Here is a 26,317-nt window from a genome sequence, read left to right on the forward strand (position 1 = left end):
GGCCGCGGGAGGCCCCGGATCACGCCCGCCAATGAGGGCGCGGAGCTGGCGGAGGCTCCTCCCCCGGCCCCGCCCCCGCGGGGGGAGCGGCGCTTAACCGCTGGGGCGCCGGCGGGCGCGTCGGGCGGGCGCGTCGGGCGGGGCGAGGGCGGGAGCGGGAGCGGGAGCGCGTGGGCGGCCCTGGGGGAGGCCCCGCGAGCGCTGGGGCAGGGAGAGCAGGTGGGGACCCTGGGGCCGCTCCGTGGGGAGGCGGCGCCGTAAACAGCGCCTTGATGTTAGCAACGGCCCGGGCCTGCGGGAGCCGGGGCCGCCCGGCAACGCGCCCCGTGCTTGTCAACAGGGGTCCGCGGTGCCTCCCCCCCGGGGCCACCCCTCCGGGCAGCAGTGGCGCGCCGGGCCGCCTCCGGCCTCCGGGCCGCCCCCCGCACCCCCCGCCCCGCCCCGCCCTCCGCTGCCCGCGAGCGTCCGCCCGGCCCGGGAGCGCCCCCATCCGGCCAGAGAGGGACTGGGCCCCGGGGGGACCTGTGCAGCCGCCCGGCACAAATACAAATAAGAGCATCACTTTTTTCTTAATAAATTTATTCACAAAAAGTGAGATTGCGGAGGGCCTGGGGGCTGTACACGGGCGGGGCCCGGGGGGCTCTGTACATGGGGCTGGGAGACCGGGGAGCCTCCGGGTGGAGGGGTGCTTCTTAATAAAAAAAATAATGGGAGCTACAACCACCGCCTCCCCCCTCCCCGATTAAAAAGACACAAAAATAGACGTCTCTGAGGTAAATGGGGCTTCGGGGTCTCGAAAGGGCTTCACAGGTGCCGGGGCTGAGAGGGCTGGTCACAGGCACCGGGGCGGCTCCTGCATCAGTTGGTAGAACAGCACGTAGCCCTCGCTGGACGCCACCTGGTTTTCACTGACGGGGGACACGCTGGGAAGAAGGGAGCGGCGGGCTCTGATCACCCTGGCTACTCCCTCCTGCCCACGGCTACTCCCTCCTGCCCACGGCTACTCCCTCCTGTCCACCACTACTCCCTCCTCCCCACGGCTACTCCCTCCTCCCCACGGCTACTCCCTCCTGTCCACCACTACTCCCTCCTCCCCACGGCTACTCCCTCCTGTCCACCACTACTCCCTCCTCCCCACGGCTACTCCCTCCTCCCCACGGCTACTCCCTCCTGTCCACCACTACTCCCTCCTCCCCACGGCTACTCCCTCCTGTCCACCACTACTCCCTCCTGTCCACCACTACTCCCTCCTCCCCACGGCTACTCCCTCCTGCCCACGGCTACTCCCTCCTGTCCACCACTACTCCCTCCTCCCCACGGCTACTCCCTCCTGCCCATGGCTACTCCCTCCTGTCCACCACTACTCCCTCCTCCCCACGGCTACTCCCTCCTGCCCACAGCTACTCCCTCCTGTCCACCACTACTCCCTCCTCCCCACGGCTACTCCCTCCTCCCCACGGCTACTCCCTCCTGCCCACGGCTACTCCCTCCTGTCCACCACTACTCCCTCCTCCCCACGGCTACTCCCTCCTGCCCACGGCTACTCCCTCCTGTCCACCACTACTCCCTCCTCCCCAAGGCTACTCCCTTCTCCCACAAACCCAAGCTCCCGTCTTAGGAAGAGCACTGCTCTCCCTGGGGCTGCAGGGGCTGCGGGAGCTGCGGGAGCAGATCGGGCAGGAACCCGAGGAGGCTGTGCTCACCGAGAGTCGTTGTAGACATGCCAACCAGTCTGGCATCTGCACAGGGCTGTATAGTGGCCGTAGTGGACGCTGCCCGAGTGGTTGCAGAGGGCGTACAGCTGGTACACGGGGCTTCCTGCGGCGTTGGAGTGGATGGAACCCCACCATCACGGCCGTGCCCCCCACTCCCCAGCTCGCCAGACCTCCCCTTCCACACTCACCGGCTTTGTCGCTGGCAAAATCCCCCAGGCTCAGTCGCTGCAGCGGGAAGTCTACACCTACCGAACTTTTCTTGATGGAGCCTCGGGAGGCGGAAAAGCGATTAAGATCTAAGCCCTAGTTAAGGAGCATCCGGGGGGCAGAGGGCCTCTGAAGGGGCTGAGGTCTTGGATGCCGTCCCCTCACCTCTCGGAAGGCACCCGGGGGCACAGTGGGGTGAGGTGGAGCGGCAGACTTTTCCTAAGGGAAATTCAATTCCCAAATGTCCAGCCTCTGCAGACCGGGCACATGCAGGGGGAACGGATGGGAGAAATAAGAATTTGAAGGTTAGGATACGAAGCACGAGGATTCGGGGGAATCTTTGTACGGTCAACTTTTTGGTACTTCGCGTTTTCTGCCGACACCGGTCACACACCTGAGTAAACGGCAGATAACACCGTGTGAATGTGCCCCTCACGTCAATCAGCTTTTCTGACACCCCGACTCACAGTCACTATGCTCCCCATCACTTCTGCATCCCCTGGGCCACTGCCCTTCGCCCGAGGATTACTAGGACGTATCTGAGACTCCAACACACACCAAGAAGTACGGATACCGTGCCCCATACCAAGCACCATGCACCCCCTTTTACCCATATGGCACCCCCTCCCCCGGCAGGCCTCCCACCCTTACTGCATCCCTGTGAAACAGCACATACTGGAGCATTCTCGGACTCTAGCTCTTCTTCCTTGGTGAACAGGCTGAAACAATCCCGCAGAGACACCTTGCCCCCGGCAAATCCTTTCTGGGGGGCGGGGGGGACGGGAATGAAAGGTCAGCATGTTCTGAATTTCCTTCTGCAACTCTTCTTAATCAGTCCAGGCTTCAGTTGTATTCCAGAGACCCGCAGGGTTCCCTCCCACGCTGGGGGGGGGTGGGGGGGTGGGTAGGGATGGGTTGCAGAACCCATGTCCCATCCACCCCAGGAATCCTCTGGAATCCCACCTTGGGGATGGGCAGGGACAGGTCACAAAAAACCTCGAAGGTCGTGGAGCGATACCCACAGGCCTGGCACTTGAGACAACTTTTCAACTGGCCCACAAACAGGTCTAGACAGAAGCGAAGAGGCGGGAGAAACAGTCACTGTGGGGAGCCCGAGATGCTTCCTTGGGTTCCCCTCTCTTCCCACGGCTCTGCCCGACACTTCCCTTCCTAACGCCCGCGCTCCTAACAAACCCCTAACAAAGCCTGTCCACACTTCCATCGTCTGGCCTTGCCCCCACACCCCTCACAGTGTCAATTCTCCCAAGCCTGCAATGCCCCCCCTCACTAATCATCCCGCATGGCTTTGTCCGCTCCGTACCCACAATCTTGCTGTCTTCTCGCTCCAGGTAACGCTTCCACATTAGGTTGGCTCTGTCATCATCACTACCTCAGATCAAGGAAGTGGGGAGCACCCATGAGACAGGGGAACACTGGGCATCCCCAACACCACAGCAATGACCCACACAGCCCTGCATTCCACCCATACCCCAGCTCCTTCTCTACATTTCAAAGAAGTGTCCTAGGAGTAACGCTTTAGGGGCACCTGGGGGCTCAGTTGGTTAAGTGTCCGCCTTCCGCTCGGGTCATGATCACAGGGTCCTGGGATTGAACCCCACATCAGGCTCCCTACTTGGTGGAGAGCCTGCTTCTCCCTCTCCATCTGCCCTTCCCCTCTGCTTGTCCATGGTCTCTCTCTCTCTCTCTCATCACTGTCTCTAAAATAAGTGAATAAAATCTTAACAACAAAAAAAGGAGTACTGCTTTAGAAGACTTTCTGGGGAAACCCAAGGCGAGAGGGAAAGGAAGGAACACAGGCAGGGAACAGCTGACTTGACCTGGCTTTAAACGCTGTATGTACCGGGCTGAAAATGAGCTCTCCTCCCCTCAGCCCGGGGACACCCCTAGCACTAGCCTCTGCCGCCATCTGCACCCCTTGGCCTCCTTCCTCGGACTTCTGCACGGCTTCTCAAACCATTTTCTAGACTGGGTGTTTCCCTGGACCCTACAGCCTGTCTTGATGAGCTCAGTTCTATGAAGGACAGTGGCTGCTGAGAAACTACCGGGAACACAAGGGAGAGAAAGTGACTTTACCTCAACTCAGGTTCTTCTAGCAGAGCTCCTCCGCGACGGGGCTGGGCGGGAGCTGGACTGCTGGCCAGGATGGGTGGAGCCCGGCGGCCCCGCCGGTTGATTTCAAGGTGCAGCCGCTCCATGAGGAGCTTCAGGAACTCTTGGGCATCCTGCTGGCTACAGCCAGAAACAGAGTGTGGGCAACTGACAGCCCCCGCCCCTGGTCCACAGACAGTATCTCCTGCCCAGACATCGGTCCCTACTTCCTGGATCAAGCACGTCTGAAGGCTCAGAACAATGGTGCCAGGGCCTCTGCTTGGTCCAACCCCCAGACGTGGCCACAGAGAAATGTCATACCCTCTAGCTCTCCCACCTGTATCCAGAGAAGGAGGGAACGTATTTCTGGAAGACAGCTCGGAATCGAGTAGGATTCACAGCTTCACAGGAGTCAGGGTGCCACAGGGCACCAATCACATCGGCAAAGGCTGTTGGGGTGGGTGTGGGGAAAGAGGGGTTAATGACTGGAAGAGGCAAGCCACAGGAGGCTCAGAGGGCAGAAGAAGACAACCTCTAGGGAAGCAGGCACCAGCAAAAAGATACAACTCCCAGACTCAAGGGTCGGGGCTGGCAGATGGACCCAGAGGTTGGGGAGAGAACTGGAAAGGTGGGAGCAGGAGTGGCTGCTGCACCTTCAGTGAGCTCTTGGGCTCGACCCCCTCCAGGCACCTCTTGCCGGAAGTCCCTTCGCAGACAGAAGTCCCGAAGAGGCCGAGTGCTGCTCAAACACTGTAGCACTGCATTCAGGAAGCACTGGGGAGCAGGAGACACCGCCGTTATTTCTGTAGACCAGGGACCGACCGGAAGCCTAGAAGAGCTTCAGTGCTCTCCTTTCCCATCTTCCCCACCTTCCCCACCTTCTGAAAGTCAGCGCCCTGCCCCCAGCACCATTTCACATTCCTTTTAGAAATGCCGGACAGGAGAAAGGCTCTCACCGTGTTCCCCAGATTTCGGAGGCCAACGTGACCAGAGCCCAGAAGCAGTGTGTGATGAGCCTGGAAGGTCAGAGTAGAGTCAGCAGGTTCCCATGTATCCCACCTGGCATTTTAACCTTTCTACAGCATGCTGCCCACTGCTTCCCCATCCCCGTCCTTCACCCTCAAACTCCACCCTCCTTCCCTCACAGGGTACTGGGGGCTCCCTACCTCACTGGCCATGAGCAGTAAGCCCATCACAGCTGAGTGTACCACAGACTCGGCCATGGCTGTCCCGCCTGTTCCCCACTTACTCCTCTGCCCAGCTAGCCGGCGCTGCAGCTCCTGGGGCAGCTCCCCAAGCACTGGCATGGCTGCCCAGCTGCTCCCCACACCCACCTTGCTTCCCCCAAAGCCCCGTCCTGCCCCCGTGGCCCCTTCCTGAACCCTCTCCTGATGGCTCCAACTGCAATCAACCTAAGCTCACTTGGCTCGGGAAATGGGCAACCACACTAACTCAGATATTCTGAGCCCCGCCCCTCATCAGCTCCAGAGATTAATTAGGCCTAGGGAGCGTCCTAGGAGAGAAGGTGAAGCAAGGGAGAGTAAGGGCCCTGGGGACCCAGAGAAGAATCTGCAATGGCTGGATTAAATCCCTGGGGACCGAAATGGCACACCATGCTAGGGAGTCACAGAAAACCCGAAAAAGGTCTATGAGGAGCAGTGGTACTTAAGTGAGGGAGAGGAGAGTCCCAGCTGCTGTAATGAGGGATTGGGGAAAAGAGGGAAAAGAAAGCCACGTGATGGCAAGAAAGCTGGAGGCAGAGAGGAACACGGGCTTGGAAGGCCACGTGTGCTGGCGAGTCCTCACCATTTTGTCATCGGAGTAGAAAGACTCAGAGGGCCGGGCAGATATGACGTGGAAGGAGCCATGGGAAGTAGGGGGCTCCGTCCGTATACTGAGCAAGGTGGGAGGACCAGGAAAGCCCCCGAGGCGGCGGAGAGAGGCGCTCCGTCTCAGGGTGGGAGGCTCAGGCCGGAGCGCCAGGCGGCTCAGCGCGGCCCCTAGCTCTCCAGCACCACGATGCCCTCCCAAGGCAATCCCCATAGGACGCAAGTCCCCACTGCTCACAGACTTGGAACGAGCTAGGTTGGTCCTGGAAGGGAGAGGCAGAGCCACAGTTGGGGGTGGTGAGCCAGGCAGGGGAACTCCATGATCTGCCCGGAGGGGTCCTCGGGGACGAGGACCTGAGGTCCGGCCCCGTCCCAGCTCCAGTTTCTTGAGCCGTTCCTCGGGGGGACCTGGCCGGGGAGGCAGAGGTCTTAACATGGGGTTCGGCCCAGGGGCTGGGTTTCGGCGCTCCTTGCTTCGGGCCCTCGGGGCAAATGGTAGCTTGGATCCCACTCGTGGCTGGACATTAACGGGTGGCTCTCGGGTCCGGCCCAGGCGGTGCTCAGAGGCCTGGGGCATCGTGGACACCACAGGCTGGACCTGGGAGGAGAAGAGAGGGTCAGCGTGTGAACGTGGAGGCACCAACTAGCTTGCACCCGCACTGGGGGGAGGAAGCACATCTCTCTCAGTTAGCGTCCCGGTGCCGGGCGTGGTGTTTCCGCACAGCAGATACTTAGTATCCACCGAGGAAAGGACGCGGTGACAGCAGCCCGCGGCTCCGAGGCATCCGGAACGCCCCTCCTGCAGGAGCAGCTGGGCTGGAAAGCCGAGGAGAGTCTCCATCTCGGCCTCTTCACCATCCAAGGCTCCCAAGGGCCCCGCACCCGGCTGCTCAAGCGGGGGGTGCCCCGGGTCACTCAGAACCTCGGGGCAAACACGGCGTGGACGTGGGGAGGTGCCGGGAAGGGGCACCCCGCCCCCCACCCCCCGCCCCTCCGGGCTGCAAACGAAGCCGCCCGACCCAGCGGCTTGCCGGGCCCTCCCCCCCAGCCCTGGGCGCCCACGAGGTGTCGGGGGGACGGGGGGGGCACAAACTACTCCCCGACCCGGATCTCCGCACCTCTCCCACCGCCGCAGGCTTCAGCCGGGTCCGCCCCCCTCGAGGGCAGAAGGCCGAGGCCGCTGATTGGCTGCGGGGTCGGCGGCGTATCCCCTGCGGCCCGAGGATGCTGTCCCTCCAGGCCGGCTCCCCCGGGCCTGCGCGGCCCCCCGCGCCCCGCCGGTGCGGACGGCGTCCTCTGGGGTCCCGGGCCGTCTCCCCGCGCCCCCCCCGCCCCAGCCCCAGCGCCCCGGCCCGTACCTGTCCCCCGGTGAGGCGGCGGGGGAGCCCAGCTGGGGCCGAGCCCCAGCTCAGGGCCACCCCCTGCTCCCCCCGTGCAGCCCCCCCGAGGGCCGGGCTGCAGCCGTGGCCGCAGCCGATGCCCAGGTCCGTCCCGCCGCAGGGGCCGCCGCCATCTTTGTTGGTCCCGCCCGGCCACCGGCAGCCGGCTTCACCGCCTCTCACGGCGCCTGCGCGCCCACACTCGGCGGCCGCCCACCTGCCTCCTCTGCGCTTGCGTGAACCTGCCCCCTTGGCTCCGCCGCCGCCGCCATGGAAACGCAGCCAACTCGGGGAGCGCCGGTTCCCAGACCTGCCCTGAATTGTTTTTAAACCATCGCTCCTAAGCGAGTCCCTGAAGTGCAGGGTCCTGGGACCGTAGAGATGTGGACGTGATACCCGTAGCCTGGCCCCCAGGCTTGCAGCACAGAGCCTTCCCTGGGAGCAGCTGCAATGTCCGTCCAGCCCGCAGACCGGTGGAGCAGCAGCCCGCGCTGCACAGAGGGATGAGAAGATCCCTGGAGGGCGGGGAATGCTGGTCCTGCAAAGCCATTCCTCAAGCATCTTGCAGACCAAAGCAGTAGGCACCCACCCGCTAAAGGACACAAGCAGACCTCTGCAGGAGCGAGAGCGGTCCAAGATTTCCTTTTAGTTCCCAGCTCCTGACCACAGCATCATCCTCATTTCCCCTCCCTCCCAAACTAACGTAGTTGTACTTGTGCCTTGGGGCTTAGCCAGCTCACCCTCTCTTCACAGCCACCAATGAGAGCCACGGGCCACCAGAGGAAAGCAGCTTTTATTGATGAGTTATCTCCAAAAACCAAAAAAGCTATGCACCCACTTTCGGCAGGCACCCCCTCCCCCATCCTTCCGGAATCTCACATCGCCCCACCTGGAGAAGGGATACAGATTGTCTTTTGGTTTCCCAAAGCCCCAGTCTTTTCCCCTCCCTGTGTAGCCTTGGAAATTCAGTAGCAATGCTGTTATTTTCCCCCCAGCAATGCCTGATGCAGCTACTTAGTAACAATTATGGGTGAAGGGGTTTGGGGGAAGCAACCGGATGAGTAAGAGTGATGCAAAGAAAGCAGGAACGTAGCCTATCAAAGGTCCCTCTGTCCTGCCTCAGTGGCTTGATCCTTCATTGGTTGCATTTCTCTTTATGCTGAATCACGCCCTTCTGAATCAGATCGGGGATTTCCACTGCCAGCCATGGACCCAGCTGCAATACAAGGGAGACCCTGTGAGATGACTACCACCCTCTCAATGCCTCTTGTTCCATTAGAAGCTCCTTCCCATACAGATTCTATAGGAACATGCTCAAGGTAAATACTGTCATACCTTGTTTATTCTCAATTACTTTTCTTATATTGCTCAGTGCCTAATTCTCTCCACCCTCCTTACATGCCAAACACCCCAAACTTACCCCCAGAGCCATAAGATGAGCTAGCCCAAACTTGGGCACGTTCCTGGCCCACAAAGGCTTAAAGTGGTCAGTCAGGCATATTTTGCCACCCCTATGAGAAGGACGAGGAGAAGAAGAAGGTGTTGACATGCAAAGTTTACCATGAAGCATAGTAGCCTCTTGGAAGCAAAAGATAACCAACCACTAGTGATCAGAATTGAGCACAAGGTTAGCGAAGTACCTTGCTCAGACTTGGCAGACGGAGGGCTAGAGACCCTCTAGGCAAGCCAACTCTGGGAAAAATCCAGGCCCAGAGTTCTTTCCTAACTCCTCTTTGCCCTTTTCCCATTTCCTATTGAGTCCTACCTGTACATCTTTGCTGTTTTTCCATCCAGTTCAGGAACCGCAATTTCTGGAGCAGTAGCAGGATATGTGACAGGAATCTGGAGAAATTATAAGGCCTTAACGAAACAGAATCAGGATAGAAAGGAACCAATCTAATCAATACCCATTTCTTGGATGAACTGAAATGTTTGACAAACACCCCCAAGCAGCATGTACACACCAGGGTCCTGGATATGAAGATCAGTAGCTGTCATCTATGCTTGCTTCAAGCCTTAGCGGTTCCCTCCCACTTTAAAGGTTTTTTTTGGCCCGTCCAAGAAAGGTTAGCTTGTAACAATCACCTAAACCCTCCTCTTGGACTAACCTCTGTGTTTCCCATTCCATCATACTCACGTCAAACTCAATGTCAAACTCGTATTTGAGCAAGTCATGGATGTACCAGCATTTTCCAAACCACCTGTAAGAAAAACCAAACCTTAGTCCAATCTGCCATCCTTCTCATACGATGTTTTTGGCTTAGGTGGTCAGCTTGGGAGACTCATGGGATGGGAATTGGGGAAATCTGGAGCTGTGGGAGTGGGGACAGCTAACAGGAAGCACGGAACGCATCTGGCAGCGGGCTTTGGGACATTAAAATGTTCAAGCCATGTAAGATTCCCACCCCCCAAGACTCCCAAGAGGGTCTGCCTACCGAGTCCCTTCCTTGTTGGACTCCAGTCGGAACCAATCATTGTCCGCATTCTTGTTGTTCTCCACATACTAAAAGCAGAGAATGAGGTCTTTGAGGGGGCAGTCCCTCTTCCCTCAAAAGCAAAGTATGTGATCACTTTCTTTCTTAGTATGTACCCAGCTTTTCTGACATGAGCAAAGCTGAAGACAAAGTTACACTGGGAAGCAGGAGACTTGTTCAGAGCAGAGAATAGAACGGTCGGGTCCCACTTAGTTCAGCAAGCACAAAACACTCAATATTGCCTGAGTTTTCTTCCCACTTCTGATAGGTCTGCCCTCAACCCACAAGCCATTTTATGGTATACGCCCTCCCTGGAGGACCTCATGTGGTCCTGGTTTTGATGAGTACCCACACGCTGATCATTTCCAAATCATTATTTTAATCCAGACCCTTTCTCAGAGCTTCGGAGCCTACTATCCAATTGTATACTGAAATTTCTAACTTCATTGCACAGGTACCTCAAACCTACCATCCCCCCGCCCAGTCGTTCAGACCATTTCTCCACTGCATTCATTTCAGAGGACAGTATTAGCCTTCACTCAGTCCTGCAAGCCAGACTGTGGGAATCATCATGGACTCTCCCTCTCCTTTGTTTTAAAAGATTTTATTGTATTCATGAGACACACAGAGACATAGGCAGAGGGAGAAGCAGGCTCCATGCAGGGAGCCCAATGCAAGACTCGATCCGGGGACCCCGGGGTCATGCCTCGGGCCGAAGACAGGTGCTCAACCCCTGAGCCACCCGGGCGTCCCAGACCCTCCTTCTCTCCTACTCTACACCAATCCTTCCCGACGACATACTACTGATTTTTACCTTCTGAATGGTCTTCAGATCTCTCTCTTCTCTCTATCCTCACTAGAACCATCCAGTTTAGATCATCACTTTTCTTTTGCCTGGATTAATGCCAGCCTCCTAATTTGTTTCCCGCCTTCAATCGTATCTCTTTTAGTTCTACTTTTCTCTCTAGTCACTGTGATTGGTTTAAAACCAATCTGAGCATATTATTCCCCAGCTTAAAATACTTCAAAGGTATCCCAGTGCCTCCAAGACAACATCCAAGTACTCAAGCTTCTCTCTCAAGCCTTGCCTAGCACCCCCTCCCATACACTGGATGACTTCAGCAACTCTGAACTACTTCTGTTTCTTCTTACCCCTCCTGCCATTTGTAGCTTCCATGCTCTTGCTCCTGCCGTTCTTGTGAATATCCCTCCGGAGCATCCTCATGTTTATCAGGCTCACTTAGGTTTATTACCCTTTAGGGCTCAGCTCCAGCACCCTTCTTCTATGAAGCCTTCCTGGACCGGACCCACACTGGATTAGGTGTCTCACCTCTGCTCTCAAAACATCTTAGCAATCTCTTCGTCTCCCTCCCTTGATCTATTATAATGACTTTGTTCAGAGATAGGTAGGCTCCAGCTTATCTGGCTCTGGATCTCGATCCTAGGTGCTACGTGCACAACAAATGTATGTGGGTGTGGGTGTGGGGTGTTGATGAAAATAAATACGTGTGTCAGGGTTGCTGCTGCCTTGGAAACAGGCAGAGACCACTGCAAGGAAAAGAAACTCTCCCCTTTGCACAATGGGGAGAATTGCTGAGAGGATGGCTCATTCCCAGCTGTGAGCCTAATCCCTCAACTCTCTGCTACACTTACTAGGGTTTTCAGCCCCAGGGTGTGTTCCTTCCTCGGGAAGGGTGGAGGAGGGAGCAGAGAGAAGCCACGGGGGCCTGGAGCCCCAGGAATTCCTCGGACCACCCCCCTACATCCAGCAGAGCAAACACCTGCAGCCAGAGGGACACGTCACCTTCCGGGGAGGCGTGTCCCTAAAGTAACTGCTGCTTTGGCCCCACCGGGGCCCCTAAACCGAGTTTCTTTTGCCTCCTCCCCTTCCAGGCTCGCTGAGCTCCCCCAGCCCCCCAATCGTCCAGCTTCTAAAGAATCTGGGCGTTAAATTTTATAACCGGAAGCGGCTTCCGCACGGAGCCTATTCTCAGGGACACCAGACTCCCCGCAACCCTTCCGCGACGCGATCGGCCGCAGAGGCACAACTAACCCGGATGAGGGACTGGTATTCCTCCTTGAGTCGCTGCACCCACAACTCACGATCTCGAGGTCCGGCGTTAGTCTTCAGCACAGGGATCTCAGACACCACACGCCGGGTGGCCTCGTCCGCCATCTTGGACGAGGGCGAAAGAGAAACGCGGAAGTGGTATCGCCCGTATAGTCTACACGCAGGGGGCCGCCATCTTTACTGTGGGAAGACAGGGGGCTGGGCTGCCTTCGGACTTCTTTGAGCGAGAGCCTTAATTTTCTTGTAACGAAGGCAAATTTGTCCCCTGGTCACTTGCTTGTGGGTGCCGGGGGGGAAAAACAGAATGGAGCGGGTTGCTTCTTAGTATGGTACCTAACATCTTAAAAAAAAAAACAAAACACGCAGACTGCTCAAAGGGAGACTTCCGCTCATGCTCAGAAAAGTAATCTCGGAAAACGCGGCCGCCGTCCCGAACTTGGGAGAGTTGTCAGATTTTCAGGCTGTTGCAGGCGGCGCGCGGGGCACTGTGGGCCTGACAGCCTGTTGAGAGGTTTGCACAAGCTTCCTTAGCTCCCAGGTAGCAGAGGCAAAGCAGCCATCCGATTGCACGGCATTAAACTCGTGCTGATTGTTGGAAACTGCTGAGAATCAAAGTACAGCGGACAGCCTGGGTCCTGGAGGATCAACACGTCGAATTAGAGAATTCTTAATAGGTGCCAAAGCAGGTTAGAAATGGCAGGAAAATCTGCCTTAGTCCAGCCTGGACGTGTTTTGCCATGCAAGGGTCCTAGTGCATGGCCCGCAGCGGGTACCCGCTGATGCTTTTGCAGAATGTTGCATTATCTTCCTGTCGGTGTTTCAACCTAAGCACCTTGATTTTGGCTTTTATATCTCATGTTTACTCCGTTGATCATCCAGCCTGTGGCAGTAACTTCGAACCAGATTAATCATCAAATTCTGTAGCCCATCCACGGCAAAGCTTTGTCTTCGTTTCCAATGGCTTGTAAGTTCCAGTACAATGTTACATAAGACTTTTGAGAGCACAAATCCCGGTCTTGTTCTGATTTTAGGGGGGAAAGCATCATCGTCTTTTTTCATTAAGTATGATGTAAGCTCCTCATAGGTGCTCCTCATCAGGTTAAGAAAGTTCCCTTCTATCCTGCTGTTGAGGATTTTTTTCCAAATACTTTTTCGGCGTTCATTAGAATGATAATGTAGTTTTTGTCTTCTTTTGGCATGCTATGGATTTCTTTCTTTAAAACATTATATAAAAAATAAAATAAAATAAAAAATAAATAAAATAAATAAAACATTATATATTGAGGGGTGCCTGGAGGCCTCAGTTGGTTCAGTGCTGACTCGGTTTTGGCTCAGGCCATGGTGCCCCCCTTCCCCCATCTAGCTCGTCTGCTTGTCCCTCCCCTCCTACTCTCCCTCTCAAATAAATAAATAATACAATCTTTTTTTCTTTCTTTTTGTAAGATTTTATGTATTTATTCAGGAGAAATAGAGGCAGAGACCCAGGAAGAGGCAGAGGCAGGTCCCCTCACAGGGAACCCAATGCAGGACTTGATCCAGGAACTTTGGAATCACACCCTGAGCCGAAGGCAGATGCTCAACCACTGAGCCACCCAGGCATCCCTAAATAAATAAAATCTTTTTAAAAATTACATATTGGATAAAGCTAAAGCAAACCTTTGTAATATCTCACTAGAGACTTCTCTTTTAGGGGAAATAAAGACTTAAGGGCAGCCCGGGTGGCTCAGCGGTTTAGTGCCGCCTTCAGCCCAGGGCCTGATCCTGGAGACTCAGGTTCCAGTCCCATGTTGGGCTCCCTGCATGGAGCCTGCTTCTCCCTCTGCCTGTGTCTCTGCCTCTCTCTCTGTGTTTTTCATGAATAAATAAATAGAATCTTTAAAAATATATATTTCTTCCCTTTTGGGTGTAGGCACTGTAGGGTGGTACAGAGATTTGGAATGAGACTTTTTGATTTGTCACAAGATGGGGTGAGGGGACAATGGAGAAATGTAGGTCAAGTGTGCAAAGTTTCTAAATAAAAATAATAAATCCTGAAGACCTAATGTATAGCATGGTAATTATAGATAGTAATATGGATTATATATTTGAAAGTTGATGAAAGTAAACCTTTCATTTTTTTTTTTAAGATTTTATGTATCTATTCATGAGAGACACGAAGAGGCAGAGACACAGGCAGAGGGAGAAGCAGGCTCCCTTCAGAGATTCCAATGTGGGACTCGGATCCCAGGAGCCCAGGATCATGGCCTGAGCTGAAGGCAGATGCTCAACCACTGAGCCACCCAGGCGTCTCTGAAAGTAGATCTTAAGCATTCTTGCTCACACAAAAGGAATGAACAATGTGAGTCAACTATGTGAAGCATGTGTTAGTTATCTTGATCTTGGTAATCATTCCACAATGTATATGTGTTTATAATCATGCATAAACTTGGGATCCCTGGGTGGCGCAGCGGTTTAGCGCCTGCCTTTGGCCCAGGGCGCGATCCTGGAGATCCGGGATCGAATCCCACGTCGGGCTTCCGGTGCATGGAGCCTGCTTCTCCCTCTGCCTGTGTCTCTGCCTCTCTCTCTCTCACTGTGTGCCTATCATAAATAAATTAAAAAAAAAAAAAATAATCATGCATAAACATTTATGCTACATTTATGATCTTTACATGTACATGTATATCAAATCATCACTTTAAATACATACAATTATATTTGTGGATTACTCCTCAATATCTTGGAGGGAAAAGATTTTGGAGAGTAACTACCTGAACTGTATTTTCTCACATATAAAAGGAGGATAGTAATGCTTAATAGGGTTGTAACTATATTTGCAATGTCCATTCATTCACTCACGTAATAGACTTTCAAGATGAAGTTCAGATTAAATATATACGAATAATTTTCAAACTTTTTGTAGTAGTGGAGACAAATTTACAATGAAAATCTTAACTTGGAATCTCAAAATACAAAAGTGATCAATGTAGAGCTGCCCTCACTCAAATGCAAGCAGAAGACCTATAGTCTTTAGCATACTTCCTCTATGGTAAGGACTCATCACACTTTGTGAATTGTCTTGAAAGATGGGAAACTCAAAGTAGAGACTGTGTGTCTACCTTGCTCATTGCAGTATTACTAAAACATAATACTGTAATACAAAGTAACTGCTCAATCGATATTTTTATTTTTTAAAAGATTTTATTTATTTATTCATGGAAGACACAGAGAGAGGTAGGCTCCATGCAGGAAGCCTGATGTGGGACTCGATCCCGGGACTCCAGTATCACACCGTGGGCCAAAAGCAGGCACTTAACCACTGAGCCACAAGTGTCCCTCAATCGATATTTTTAAAATAAATGAAAATCTGGGGTACCTGGCTGGCTCAGTCAGTATAGTATGTGACTCTTGATCTTGGGGTCATGAGTTTGAGCCCCATGTTGGGTGCAGAGATTACTTAAATAAATAAATCTTTTAAAAATAATGAAATAAATTAAAATCTTGGTGGGTAAGATAAGCACCAAAAAAGCTGTCTTTTTAAATCTGATTTTTGTGTTTTTAAGAGAATGAGTGAGTGCATGCATTGGGGAGGGGGACAGAGAGAGATTCCCAAGCAGGCTCTAGGCCCAGTGTAGCCTCACACAGGACTCCTCACAGAGATTGACCTCAGGACCCTGAGATCAGGACCTGAGCCAAAATCAAGAGTCTGACACTGAGCCAACTCAACCACCCAGGCTCTGCATCTTATTTTTGTTTCATTATTTGGAACTTTACCTTACTAGACCACTTAGTAAAGCAGAGCTCATAACATATGTGATACTATAAAGGGCGATCTCTATTGTATCCATAGTTGCATCTCTGTATATTTCTTTTTGAGAAATATTTATTTTTAAATTATAGATTTAGCTCATTCTTGCTTTATGTAATTCTGACATGAGAAGCTAAGATCTAGAAAACTGACAGGAGAGTATGTAGGCCTGAACTTTTTTCTTTTTTTAAAATTAAAATTGTATTTATTTAGGAGTGCCTGGGTGGCTCAGTCACTTAAGCATCTGGCTTCAGCTCAGGTCACGATATGGAGCCCTGCATCAGGCTCCCTACTCAGGGGAGAGTCTGCTTCTCCCCCACCCCCACCCTCTGCTGCCCCTGCTCTCTCTCTCTCAAGTAAATAAAATTGAGAGAGAGAGAGGAGGAGGAGGAGGAGGGGCAGATGGAGAGGGAGCAGCAGATCATGGAGAGAGATCATGACCTGAGCTGAAAGAACTGACTGAGCAACCCAGGCACCCACGAACTTATTTTTTCAAAGGAAGAACTCATTCATGAGCAAATGTTTATGGAATCTCCACTACATCCAAGCATTAGGAATACAGTAGTGCACAAGGCAGACAGAGTCCTTGCTCTCATGGAAATTATCCTAAAACAGTTATAAAGAGGAATTGAACAGGATTGATTGGATAACTCAATTCTACAAAATGACTGATGCCAGACTATTATTTTGATGGAGTAGTACAGTTGGGTATACAGGAGAGCCCTTGAAAGTAGCTGAAAGTCACATTGTCAGTCGTCTTAGGAAAAGGTAGCTCCTGGGAGAAAAGGAGAAATACATCTTGGATTAGGGAAGAAATTAACATTTTTCCCCAATCTGGTCTTTAAGGGGTTGGTCCAGACTCCCATATGCTGGAAGATACCTCAGAATAGGCAGGGAATTGCTACCTTTATTACAGGGAGGGAGCCACCCTAAAGAGAATCAGTGTAGATGGGCAGCCAATTTCAGAAACTTTTCTGTTACTGCCTTTAATTATTCTGGATTCCTCAGCAAAGAATTATTATAAATTCTAACTTGGGCTCTGTTAACGCTGTGGGACATTGAGTCTGCACTTAAAAGCACTTGGTAAAGAGAATGACAACTAATATTAATACAGCGCTTACTGTATGCTAGGCACTAAGCATTTTGCAAATGTCCTAAGCATGTAAATCTGGCAACAACCTTAAGGCAAGTACTCTCGATATCCTCCTTTACATTTGAAGAAACGGAGGCACAGTCCAGCTCAAAAATAAAAATAAAAATAAAAATAAAGGCCCTATATTACATAATCAGTAGATGGCAGGACTGGATTTCAATCCTGCATAGTCTGGCCCTGGAGAGCACATCTTTAAGCAGTAGATAGGTCTTTCTAGCATTTCCAGGCCAAAATAAAATCAACAAGTGGGATATGAGGAATTGGAGGGGGTGGCAGGGGGCTATTGGTGATAAACACGGGTTTCTGAAAACACAAAGGGGATCTGTTGGTTCTGAACCAAGCAAGACAATGGCAGGAACGTATATGAGATGACCAACCTCTTCCCTGCAATGGGCTTAAAATGTGCACGGGCCCCGCTGAGGGGTTGGTAATGACTTGTAGGAACTTTGGGACTGTGGACTCGGAGTGTAACTGTCAATGTAACCTCACCTCTACCTACTAGCTAGTAAGATCTGGGCAGGGGTGCCAGAGGATTGGGTTAACAAAGATGAAAAGACATAGTCTTTGGGGAAGAGGAGCTAATATGCAGATAATTACCATAAAATAGGGGGCACCTGAGTGGCTCAGTGGTTGAGCGGCTGCCTTCCACTCAGGTGTGATCCCAGGGTCCTGGGATGGAGTCCCGCATCGGGCTCCCTGCAGGGAGCCTTCCTCTCCCTCTGCCTGTGTTTCTGCCTCTTTGTGTGTCTCTATGAATAAATAAAATCTTTAAAGAAAATTGGGTAGCCCGGGTGGCTCAGTGGTTTAGTGCTGCCTTCAGCCCAGGGTGTGATCCTGGAGACCTGGGATCGAGTCCCTTATCGGGCTTCCTGCATGAAGCCTGCTTCTCCCTCTGCCTGTGTCTCTGCCTCTCTCTTTCTCTCTCTCTGTGTGTGACTCATGAATAAATAAATAAAATCTTTAAAAAAAAAAATCTTTAAAGAAAATTAACATAAAATAAAAAATTCTCTGTTCTGGAAGTATACAAAGTACTGTCTGAGTAACAGTGCTTAAGAGAATAGGATAAGGCTGATGGCATTTGAGCCGGAACTCTTAGGATGAGTACACCAGATATGCAGACAAGGGGAGAGCAGGGGATATTGACATTCTAGGCTGACAGCACAAGTTAAGGCAGGAAGGCAGGAGAAAATATGACGTTAATACCAATATCCGGATCATTAGGGGGAAATGCTCCTAGAAACCATTAATAGTATATTAATTCTATGCCATGTGCTGTACGTAAATACTTACGAAATAACTATAACATCAGAACACAAAATTTACATACATGTGGTTTAAAAATATTTGCTTCATTTTTTAAGTGTTTTTAAAAGATTTTATTTATTTGAGAGAGAGAGAGCACACGCACACGAGAGGGGGATGGGCAGGGGCAGAGGGAGAGGGAGAAGTAGACCCCCTGCTGAGCAGGGAGCCCACTGCAGGCTGGATCCCAGGACTCTGAGGTCAAGCCCTGAGCCAAAGTCAGATGCTTAACCGACAGAGTCACCCAGGCGCCCCTTTGTTTTGTTTTGTTTTAAGATAATTCACTTGAGAGAGTGAGCATGCGGCATAGGGCCAAGGAGAGAGGGAGAGAGTCAGAAGCAGAGGCCACCAGAGTGTAGAACCTGATGCGGGCCTCCATCTCACAACTCCGAGATCATGATCTGAGCCAAAACCAAGAGGCAGGCGCTCAACCACCTGAGCCACCCAGGCACACCTAAAATATTTGCTTTTGAATAGCTAATCCATGCACCTGCTCAAAATTCAAAAGGCAAAAGGACAGAGTCAAATGTTAAGTGTCCCTCTCACGCCATTCCTCTCCAGGGGCCCTCTCCTCCAGCCAGTCTTTTTGTATATCCTTCCAGATGGATTCCATACACTTAGCATCTACACACACACACACTCTTAAAATGTAAAACTTTTTACACAAATGGTAGCACACTATACACGTTTCTGCACTTTGCTTTTCTCACAGAATAATATATCTTGGAGGCTGTTGCTATTAATGCAGGCAACACTATCTCATTTTTCTTTTCCTTCTCTCCCCCTTTTCTTCTGTAGTAGATACATCCCGTTGTAGGGACCTACCATAACATGTTCAACCAGACCTTGAGGCGTAGGTATTTTAGATACGTTTTTTGTTATTACAAACAGCTCTGTAGTTAATAGCCTTGTCTACCCATTATTTTGTCCCTGTGCAATAAATACAGATATGGAACTATTGCCTCAAAAGAGTGCATTTTATTTTTTTTTTATTTTTTTTTCAATTTTTATTTATTTATGATAGTCACAGAGAGAGAGAGAGAGAGGCAGAGACACAGGCAGAGGGAGAAGCAGGCTCCATGCACCGGGAGCCCGACGTGGGATTCGATCCCGGGTCTCCAGGATCGCGCCCTGGGCCAAAGGCAGGCGCCAAACCGCTGCGCCACCCAGGGATCCCCAAAAGAGTGCATTTTAAATTTTGTTCAGTATTGTCAAATTGCCCTTCATAAAGATCAAACCAATTTGTATTACCATTGCAATAAATGAAAAATAACAGGTTTCCTCCCAAACAAATCATTATTAACAAGAGTTGTTCTTGCCAATCCCTGGATTGAAGTGGAATCTCAAGATAGTTTTTTTTTTTTAATTAATTAAAATGTACTTACTTACGTAAACTCTGTGCCCAACATGGGGCTTGAACTCAGGACCTTGAGATCAAGGGTCACATGCTCTACGGACTGAAGGAGCGGGCAACCCCTGCCCTATTGTTTTCTCAGAAGTCTGGCATTCATTTCTATTTCTTTTTTCCTTTTCTATAAATTCTTAAATCCTTTGCCTCTTTTAAATTACCATTCATTTTTTTCCTTAGTGATTTGTGTGAGGGTTTGTTGTATCAAATCAATTAGACATTTGTGATGAGTTGTAAATAATCTTCCCAGTTGATTATCAGGCTTTACTTTCTTCACAGTATTTTCTTTCCTTTTTTTTTTCTTACACAGTATTTTCTAAAGATTTTTACAATGTATTTATTTGAGAGAGAGAGAGAGAGAGCGCGCGCGCGCACACACACAAGTGCAGAATGAGAGGGAGAAGCAGAGTCCCCACTGAACTGGGTGCCCAATTCCAGGATCCTGAGATCATGACCTGAGCTGAAACCAAGAGCCCAGGTGATGTTTAATCAACTGAACCATGCTGACGCCCCTTCACAATATCTTTAACCATGTAGAAAATTTTCACATATAAGATTGAGTTTATCAGTCTTTTTGCTTATAGCTTCTGGTATGTCACCACAACAGTCTAGATTATTTTAGAAGTCTAGATTATTTATCCTCAGGGTACTTGGCTGACTCAGTGTATAGAGTGAGGGGCCCTTGATTTCAGGATCATCAGTTCAGGCCCCACGATGGGCATAGAGACTACTTTAGCAACAACAAGATTATTTTTAAAGATTTTATTTATTTATTCATGAGAGATACAGAGACATAGGCAGAGACACAGGCAGATGGAGAAGCAGGCTTCCATCCCGGGACCCCGGGGTCTGGCCCTGAGCCAAAGGCAGATGCTCAACCACTGAGCCACCCAGGCGCCCCCTGTTTTTTTCTCAATTTGTGGGTCTCTGCAGTTTAATATTCTGTGTATTCCTTTAACTGGTCAATCACTTTTAAAAACTCCTACCAATAATTTTCTACAGATCATATTAAATTTACAGACAACTTTGGGAAAGTGACATCATTATACATTCATTCTCTATATCCAAGAACATGATGTTACTTTCCATTTGTTCAAGTTTTCTTTTATGTGGGTAGCATTTTAAAATTCAGAAAGATACTGCACATTCCTGTTAAGGTTATTCCTAGGCATTTTATCTGTTTTGTTGCTATGGAGTCTTTTCTTTACATCTTTAACTTACTGTTTATATATATAAAGGATATTTATTTCTGCATGTTACTTTTCTCCCACTTAACTAAATCCTACTATTATTTGTAGTAATTTTAAAATGGATTCTCATGAGTTGTCTACTAGGTAAATAAGATATCTGCAATAAAGCTAATTACATTATTATTTTAGCTATATAGAAATGTATATAAATAGCTACAGCTTGGAACATGAAGAAATTATGTAACATAAGGAGGAAAATTCTTTTTGTTAGTTATAAGTTCATTAATGATAAACTAAAATAGTAACAGGATTCTTAGCATTTTAAATGAGTTCAGGCCCTGGACACATGGTATTCTAGAAATCAGAAGTATTATGTAAGCGAAATTGTGTCCCCTTTATATAATCTGAAGAACTCACAATACAGCAAATGTCCACATTTTTCAAAAAGATTTTATTTACTTATTCATGAGAGACACACAGAGAGAGGCAGAGACACAGGCAGAGGGAGAAGCAGGCTTCCCACAGGGAGCCTGATGTAGAATTCGATCCCAGGACTCTGGGATCACGACCTCCGCCAAAGGCAGATGCTCAACTGCTGAGCCACCCAGGTGCCCCAAATGTCCACATTTTCAAAGAGGGAAATTCTAGATGGTGAACTCTAGAAACTAAAAAACATATTACTGATTCTTAGTAAAACTATAGAGGAGTTTTTTTTTTTTTTTTTTTTTTTTTAAGATTTTATTTATTTATTCATGAGACAGAGAGAGGCAGAGACACAGGCAGAAGGAGAAGCAGGCTCCATGCCCGGAGCCCGACGTGGGACTCGATCCCGGGAACCCAGGATCGCGCCCTGGGCCAAAGGCAGGCGCTAAACCGCTGAGCCACCCAGGGATCCCCTAGAGGAGTTATTAAAGAGTGATTTATGAGCAATGAGAAAGAAGGTTGTGATCCCCAGATGCCTACAGTGCTCCAGGCTCCCATGGTGTTGGGTCCTTCTTGCCTTTGGACCTTTTGCAGGTGTCCTAAGCCTAGGATACTCCTCCCCATTCTCTGCAAGATGGCTGGTCCCTTCATGACCTTTCAGTCTCAGTTTCTATGCTACCTCCTCAAAGACTTTCCCTGATCATTCATTTTTTTTTTTTTAAGATTTTATTTATTTATTCATGAGACACACACAGAGAGAGGCAGAGACACAGGCAGAGGGAGAAGCAGGCTCCCTGCAGGGAGCCCGACGTGGGACTTGATCCCAGGATTCCTGGATCATGCCCTAAGCCCAAGGCAGGTGCTAAACCGCTGAGCCATCGGGGCTGCCCTGTTACTATATTTTTTAAAAACAATGTATTTTTAAATTTTATTTTTAGAGGGATGCCTAGGTGGTTCAGTGTCTGCCTTTGGCTCAGGGTGTGACACCAGGGTCCAGGATCGAGTCCTACATCGGGCTCCCTTCGAGGACCCTGCTTTTCCCTCTGCCTGTGTCTCTGCCTCTCTCTGTCTCATGAATAAATAAATAAAATCTTTAAAAAAATAAGTAAAATTTATTTTTAGAGAGAGAAAGACTGGGGGGAAGGGAAGAGGGAAAGACTCTTTCAAGCAGACTCCCACTGAGCGAGAAGCCCACTGCAGGGCTCGATTTCACAACCCATGAGATCATAACCTGAGTCAAAACCAAGAGTTGGATGCTTAACCAACTGAGTCACCCCCAAATCTCTCTTTCTCTCACTTTTTAAAATTATTTATTAATTTGAGAGAGCATGAGAGAGAGGACAAGTGGGGCCAGGGGTGGGGATGGAGGTGGAAGAGGAAGCAGCAGACTCCCTGCTGAGCCGGGAACCCAGTGCAGGGCCCAATCCCAGGACCCTGAGATCATGACCTGAGCAGAAGGCAGATGCTTAATCCACTGAACCACTCAGGTGCCCCTAGTGTTACTAGATGAAAAAACTAGGAGAATGTCATAGACAGTATACCTTGATTTCAGAAACACATAGGTTTCCTGACACATTCTTTTAAAAAAGATAGAGAATGGGCTGGAATATAGAAGCATTTTCATTTGATTGAACAACCAACCAACCAAAGAACTGATTCTCTAAGTAGCTGGTGAGGCTGGTTTAACAGTGCTGTTTTGGGGCAGGGCCTATAGGATACCCAATGACTCAGAAAAAGTCATCCCCACGGGGGCAGCAGAGAGCACTGATAAAGAACCTCAGGAATTTCTGAAACCTGATGAAAAGTACAATACATAAATATTACATAACATTTATAGAGCACTTACAATGGGCTGGCCCTATGCTAATGCTTCATATGTTAATTTAATATAAGCATTAAAACAGTGACCTATGGGGTGGGTGTTATACTTGCCCTTTTACAGATAAGAAAAGAAGCTCAGAGAAATTAAGGAGCTTGCCCAAAGTCCTATTGGTGAAAGTCAGAGCAGGGGAATGGAAAAAACGGAAGCAGGGAGAAGCAGCCAGGACAGTAAGGGTAGAAAGCATTACTGCTCCTGGCAGGAGGGAAGAGGCACGGGCAGGTGCCCGGGAAGAAGGCTCAGAAAGGGAGGAGGACTCGGGGCAGGTGCTTGGATGGACACAGATCGAGAGGGCAGAGAACAAGCAGCAGGCATGGACACCACAGGGCTTGAGGGAAGAGGCCCAAAGCACAGGAGGCTCTGTCTGGAGACACGCGATGGTTAAGGAGGTTTTTAGATAGATCATTAGGATTCAGTGACTGATTGTAGTCCTTCCTCTTCTCTTCAGGAGTCAGGAGACATTGGAATTCTAGCTAAAGGCTTATAATTAGGTTTGAAGCTCAGATGCAGTTTGGAAAATAACAGCAACACCTTGCAGTTAATGGGGACCCAAGAACTAGAGAGAACTGTCAGGTCAGGAAGTTGCTGTAGGATAAAGTTCAAGAGTAAAGGGGACAGGGACACAGGTTCAGAATGGCCCTGAAGAGTCAAGAGGATACTTGCCACCGTGGGTTGTCAACAGTGTACAGGCTTCTTTAAGGGAAGGTCTGATTTGAAAATATTTTAATTTTGGCAGAGCTGGGGAACAGCATGGTCGGGACAAGCAGCCCTAACAGAGTATTCAGATCCACAAAGATACGATATCTACTATTCCTTGAATTGCTACGATCACTGACTTGGAAAAAAAATGTTTGTGGAAACATGGTAGCTACCTGAAGGGCTGCTCCACAGCTGTGCTGTGTTGATCCAAAGGGAAAAAGTTGGACCCATCAACAGAAGTGACAAAGAGAGAAAATTTTCTAAGTTCAGAAAAAATGCTTTTCTAACCACTGACAATTAGTGAGTTAAGAACTCTAGGGCAGGGATCCCTGGGTGGCGCAGCGGTTTAGCGCCTGCCTTTGGCCCGGGGCGTGATCCTGGAGACCCAGGATCGAATCCCACGTCGGGCTCCTGGTGCATGGAGCCTGCTTCTCCCTCTGCCTGTGTCTCTGCCTCTCTCTCTCTGTGTGACTATCATTAAAAAAAAAAAAAAAAAAAAAGAACTCTAGGGCAGGCGCGCCTGGGTCCCTCAGTGGGTTAAGCATCTGCCTTCGGCTCAGGTCATGATCCTGGGGTCCTGGGATGGAGCCCCGTGTCAGGCTCTCTGCTGGGTGGGGAGTCTGCTTCTCCCTCTCCCTCTGCTGCTTCCCCTTCCTATGCACTGTCAAATAAATAAATAAAAATCTTTGGGGGAAAAAAAGAACTATAGGGCAGGACATAGTGGAAATGGGAGCATGTATAAGGTGGCTGAGGGATGTTAGGTTAAAGATCCCACTGAAGGAAGCAATAACTGTGGGAATAGTCTTGAGAAGCAGAAAAGGAGGGGAATCAGGGTCAAGCCAAAGGGGCCAGTATTTGAAAGTTGGGGGGACGTTTTCTCAGCTGAAGCCTCAAGGAAGAGATAGGAGCTGATGTACAGGAAGGGGGCCAAGGGCAGAGGACTTAAGAGCACTGAGAGCCTTGTGCAGAGGCTGAAGTTTCTAGTTGAAGCGAGGGAGAGGGTAGAAAAAGAACATAAGGTGAGAGAGAAAGTTTTTGCTTTCACTGTAGAGAGACGGTGTGTGTTGGGGGGGGGGGGGGATTGTTTAGCTATGGCTAACAAAAGGCCTTAATGTGTATGAAATATTTTTTTCTGGTCCCTGGGTGGCTCAGTGGGGAGCATCGGCCTGTGGCTCAGGGAGGGACTCTGAGGTCATGGGACTCCAGTCCCCGCATCGGGCTCCCTGGCTTCTCCCTCTGCATGTGTCTCTGCCTCTCATGAATAAACAAAATCGTAAAAAAATATATTTTTTCTGTGATGGGCTGAGCACCCATCTCTACACGGCCCTATGGTTTAGCCAGTATTTATGTTTCACCCCAGGAAATCTCAGCTCTCAACTGGTATCATGATCTCTTCGACACCTATGAAATCTCAAGGCTTCTAGCTGAAGGAGTGAACTTTTAAAGGCTCCCTGAACACAACATTCCTACAAATGCAGCCTCGAATGGATTGACTAACTTAGGAACAGCTGGCCAGGCAGTTGGTCTCATGTCTGGAATTTGCAAAACGTAGTTAAGTTGAAGACAAGCCCCAGCCTTCCTTTAGGTTTCCTTCCTGAGTGAAGAGCAATCTGTCCCCCCACCCCCCCAGTAGGTTGCAGGACAGCAGATACCTGCTACTAGAGTGTGCGGTCCTCAACACCAGCTCTCCTCTTTGATCCTCTTAATGCAGTTGGGCTTAAGTTTGGAAAGGAGAGGTGGGCTCGTGTAGAGATTACTACTGTAATGGCAAGAAGGGCAAGCCACTTCAGAATAGAATAGGGAGAGAAAATGATTCTATTTGTAGCACCTGTGTTTCTGTCTCTTTTGTGGATTTTGTGGGTCGGGGGACATCGCCCCTCCATAGATTACAGCTACCTCTGTCCTGATGAGTTTTCCTCCAGGAAAAGCTAGGGAGCATCCTGTGAAAAAAATGAGTGTACAAAAGGCTCTGTACAAAGGAAGAGTTCCGAGGATCCCTGGGTGGCTCAGTGGTTTAGCGCCTGCCTTTGGCCCAGGACCTGATCCTGGAGTCCTGGGATCCAGTCCCGCATCGGGCTCCCTGCATGGAGCCTGCTTCTCCCTCTGCCTGTCTCCTGCCTCTCTATCATGAATAAAAAAAAAAAAAAAAAAAAACAAAAAACAAAGGAAGAGTTCTGTGGGTTCAGGGGCGGAATGAGTGGGGTAGAAATTTTGACTTTTTCTAATGGAACCCTCTTCCCTGCAACCTTCGAAAGCAAAAGCTGCTCATCTTCAGACGATTGTGCTCTCATTTTCTTGCAAAAACTTGCTTCTCCTTGAGGCTTATGCCACTGCTCTACTGCCCTTTTGCCTTCTTGGTTGTTGACATTAGCACCTGTTCAGTAACCTCTCTCAACCAGCTCTTCCTCACATCCTGCGTGGTTTTAGGAAGATCCATGTGACTCCTACTTACTTATTTTTTTTATGAGTTTATTTATTTTTTCCCTAGTTACTGCTTGCCCTTCTCAACTCCAACTTATACTCTTACTTTCAATTCCTTATCTTCATCATTTCTTGCAACACAGGTTTTTTTCTTTCTTCCTTTTTAGATATTTTTTTTAAAAGAGATAATCCACTTCCAACTTTATTTTTTACTTATTTTTTAAAAAAGATTTATTTATTTATGAGAGACACAGAGAGGCAGAGACATAGG

The 26,317-nt window shown here is 50.0% G+C and overlaps 2 protein-coding genes and 1 long non-coding RNA gene across 3 annotated transcripts; 1 reads left to right on the plus strand and 2 right to left on the minus strand.

Annotated features, from left to right (window-relative positions):
- Positions 1-566: 566 nt before the first annotated feature.
- On the minus strand, positions 567-7,414 carry USP21 (ubiquitin specific peptidase 21). Its single transcript, XM_025420821.3, has 13 exons — positions 7,219-7,414; positions 5,838-6,458; positions 4,988-5,047; positions 4,685-4,805; positions 4,369-4,480; positions 4,017-4,172; positions 3,244-3,308; positions 2,886-2,989; positions 2,599-2,685; positions 2,238-2,316; positions 1,904-2,011; positions 1,704-1,818; positions 567-923 (listed from the first exon to the last, which is right to left on the minus strand). The coding sequence occupies exons 2-13, from the start codon at positions 6,435-6,437 to the stop codon at positions 833-835; spliced, it is 1,698 nt and encodes a 565-aa protein (XP_025276606.1). The 5' UTR covers positions 6,438-6,458; positions 7,219-7,414; the 3' UTR covers positions 567-832.
- A 599-nt stretch (positions 7,415-8,013) lies between these two features.
- Positions 8,014-11,901, minus strand: UFC1 (ubiquitin-fold modifier conjugating enzyme 1). Its single transcript, XM_025420819.3, has 6 exons — positions 11,767-11,901; positions 9,675-9,742; positions 9,377-9,440; positions 9,005-9,081; positions 8,660-8,750; positions 8,014-8,455 (listed from the first exon to the last, which is right to left on the minus strand). The coding sequence occupies exons 1-6, from the start codon at positions 11,887-11,889 to the stop codon at positions 8,375-8,377; spliced, it is 504 nt and encodes a 167-aa protein (XP_025276604.1). The 5' UTR covers positions 11,890-11,901; the 3' UTR covers positions 8,014-8,374.
- On the plus strand, positions 8,427-14,415 carry LOC118353587 (uncharacterized). Its single transcript, XR_004812831.2, has 2 exons — positions 8,427-8,558; positions 11,607-14,415. It is a non-coding gene; the product is annotated as an uncharacterized LOC118353587 (long non-coding RNA).
- The last annotated feature ends 11,902 nt before the right edge of the window (positions 14,416-26,317 follow it).

Source organism: Canis lupus, chromosome 38, assembly GCF_003254725.2.
Source record: "Canis lupus dingo isolate Sandy chromosome 38, ASM325472v2, whole genome shotgun sequence".
NCBI classification, from domain to species: domain Eukaryota; kingdom Metazoa; phylum Chordata; class Mammalia; order Carnivora; family Canidae; genus Canis; species Canis lupus.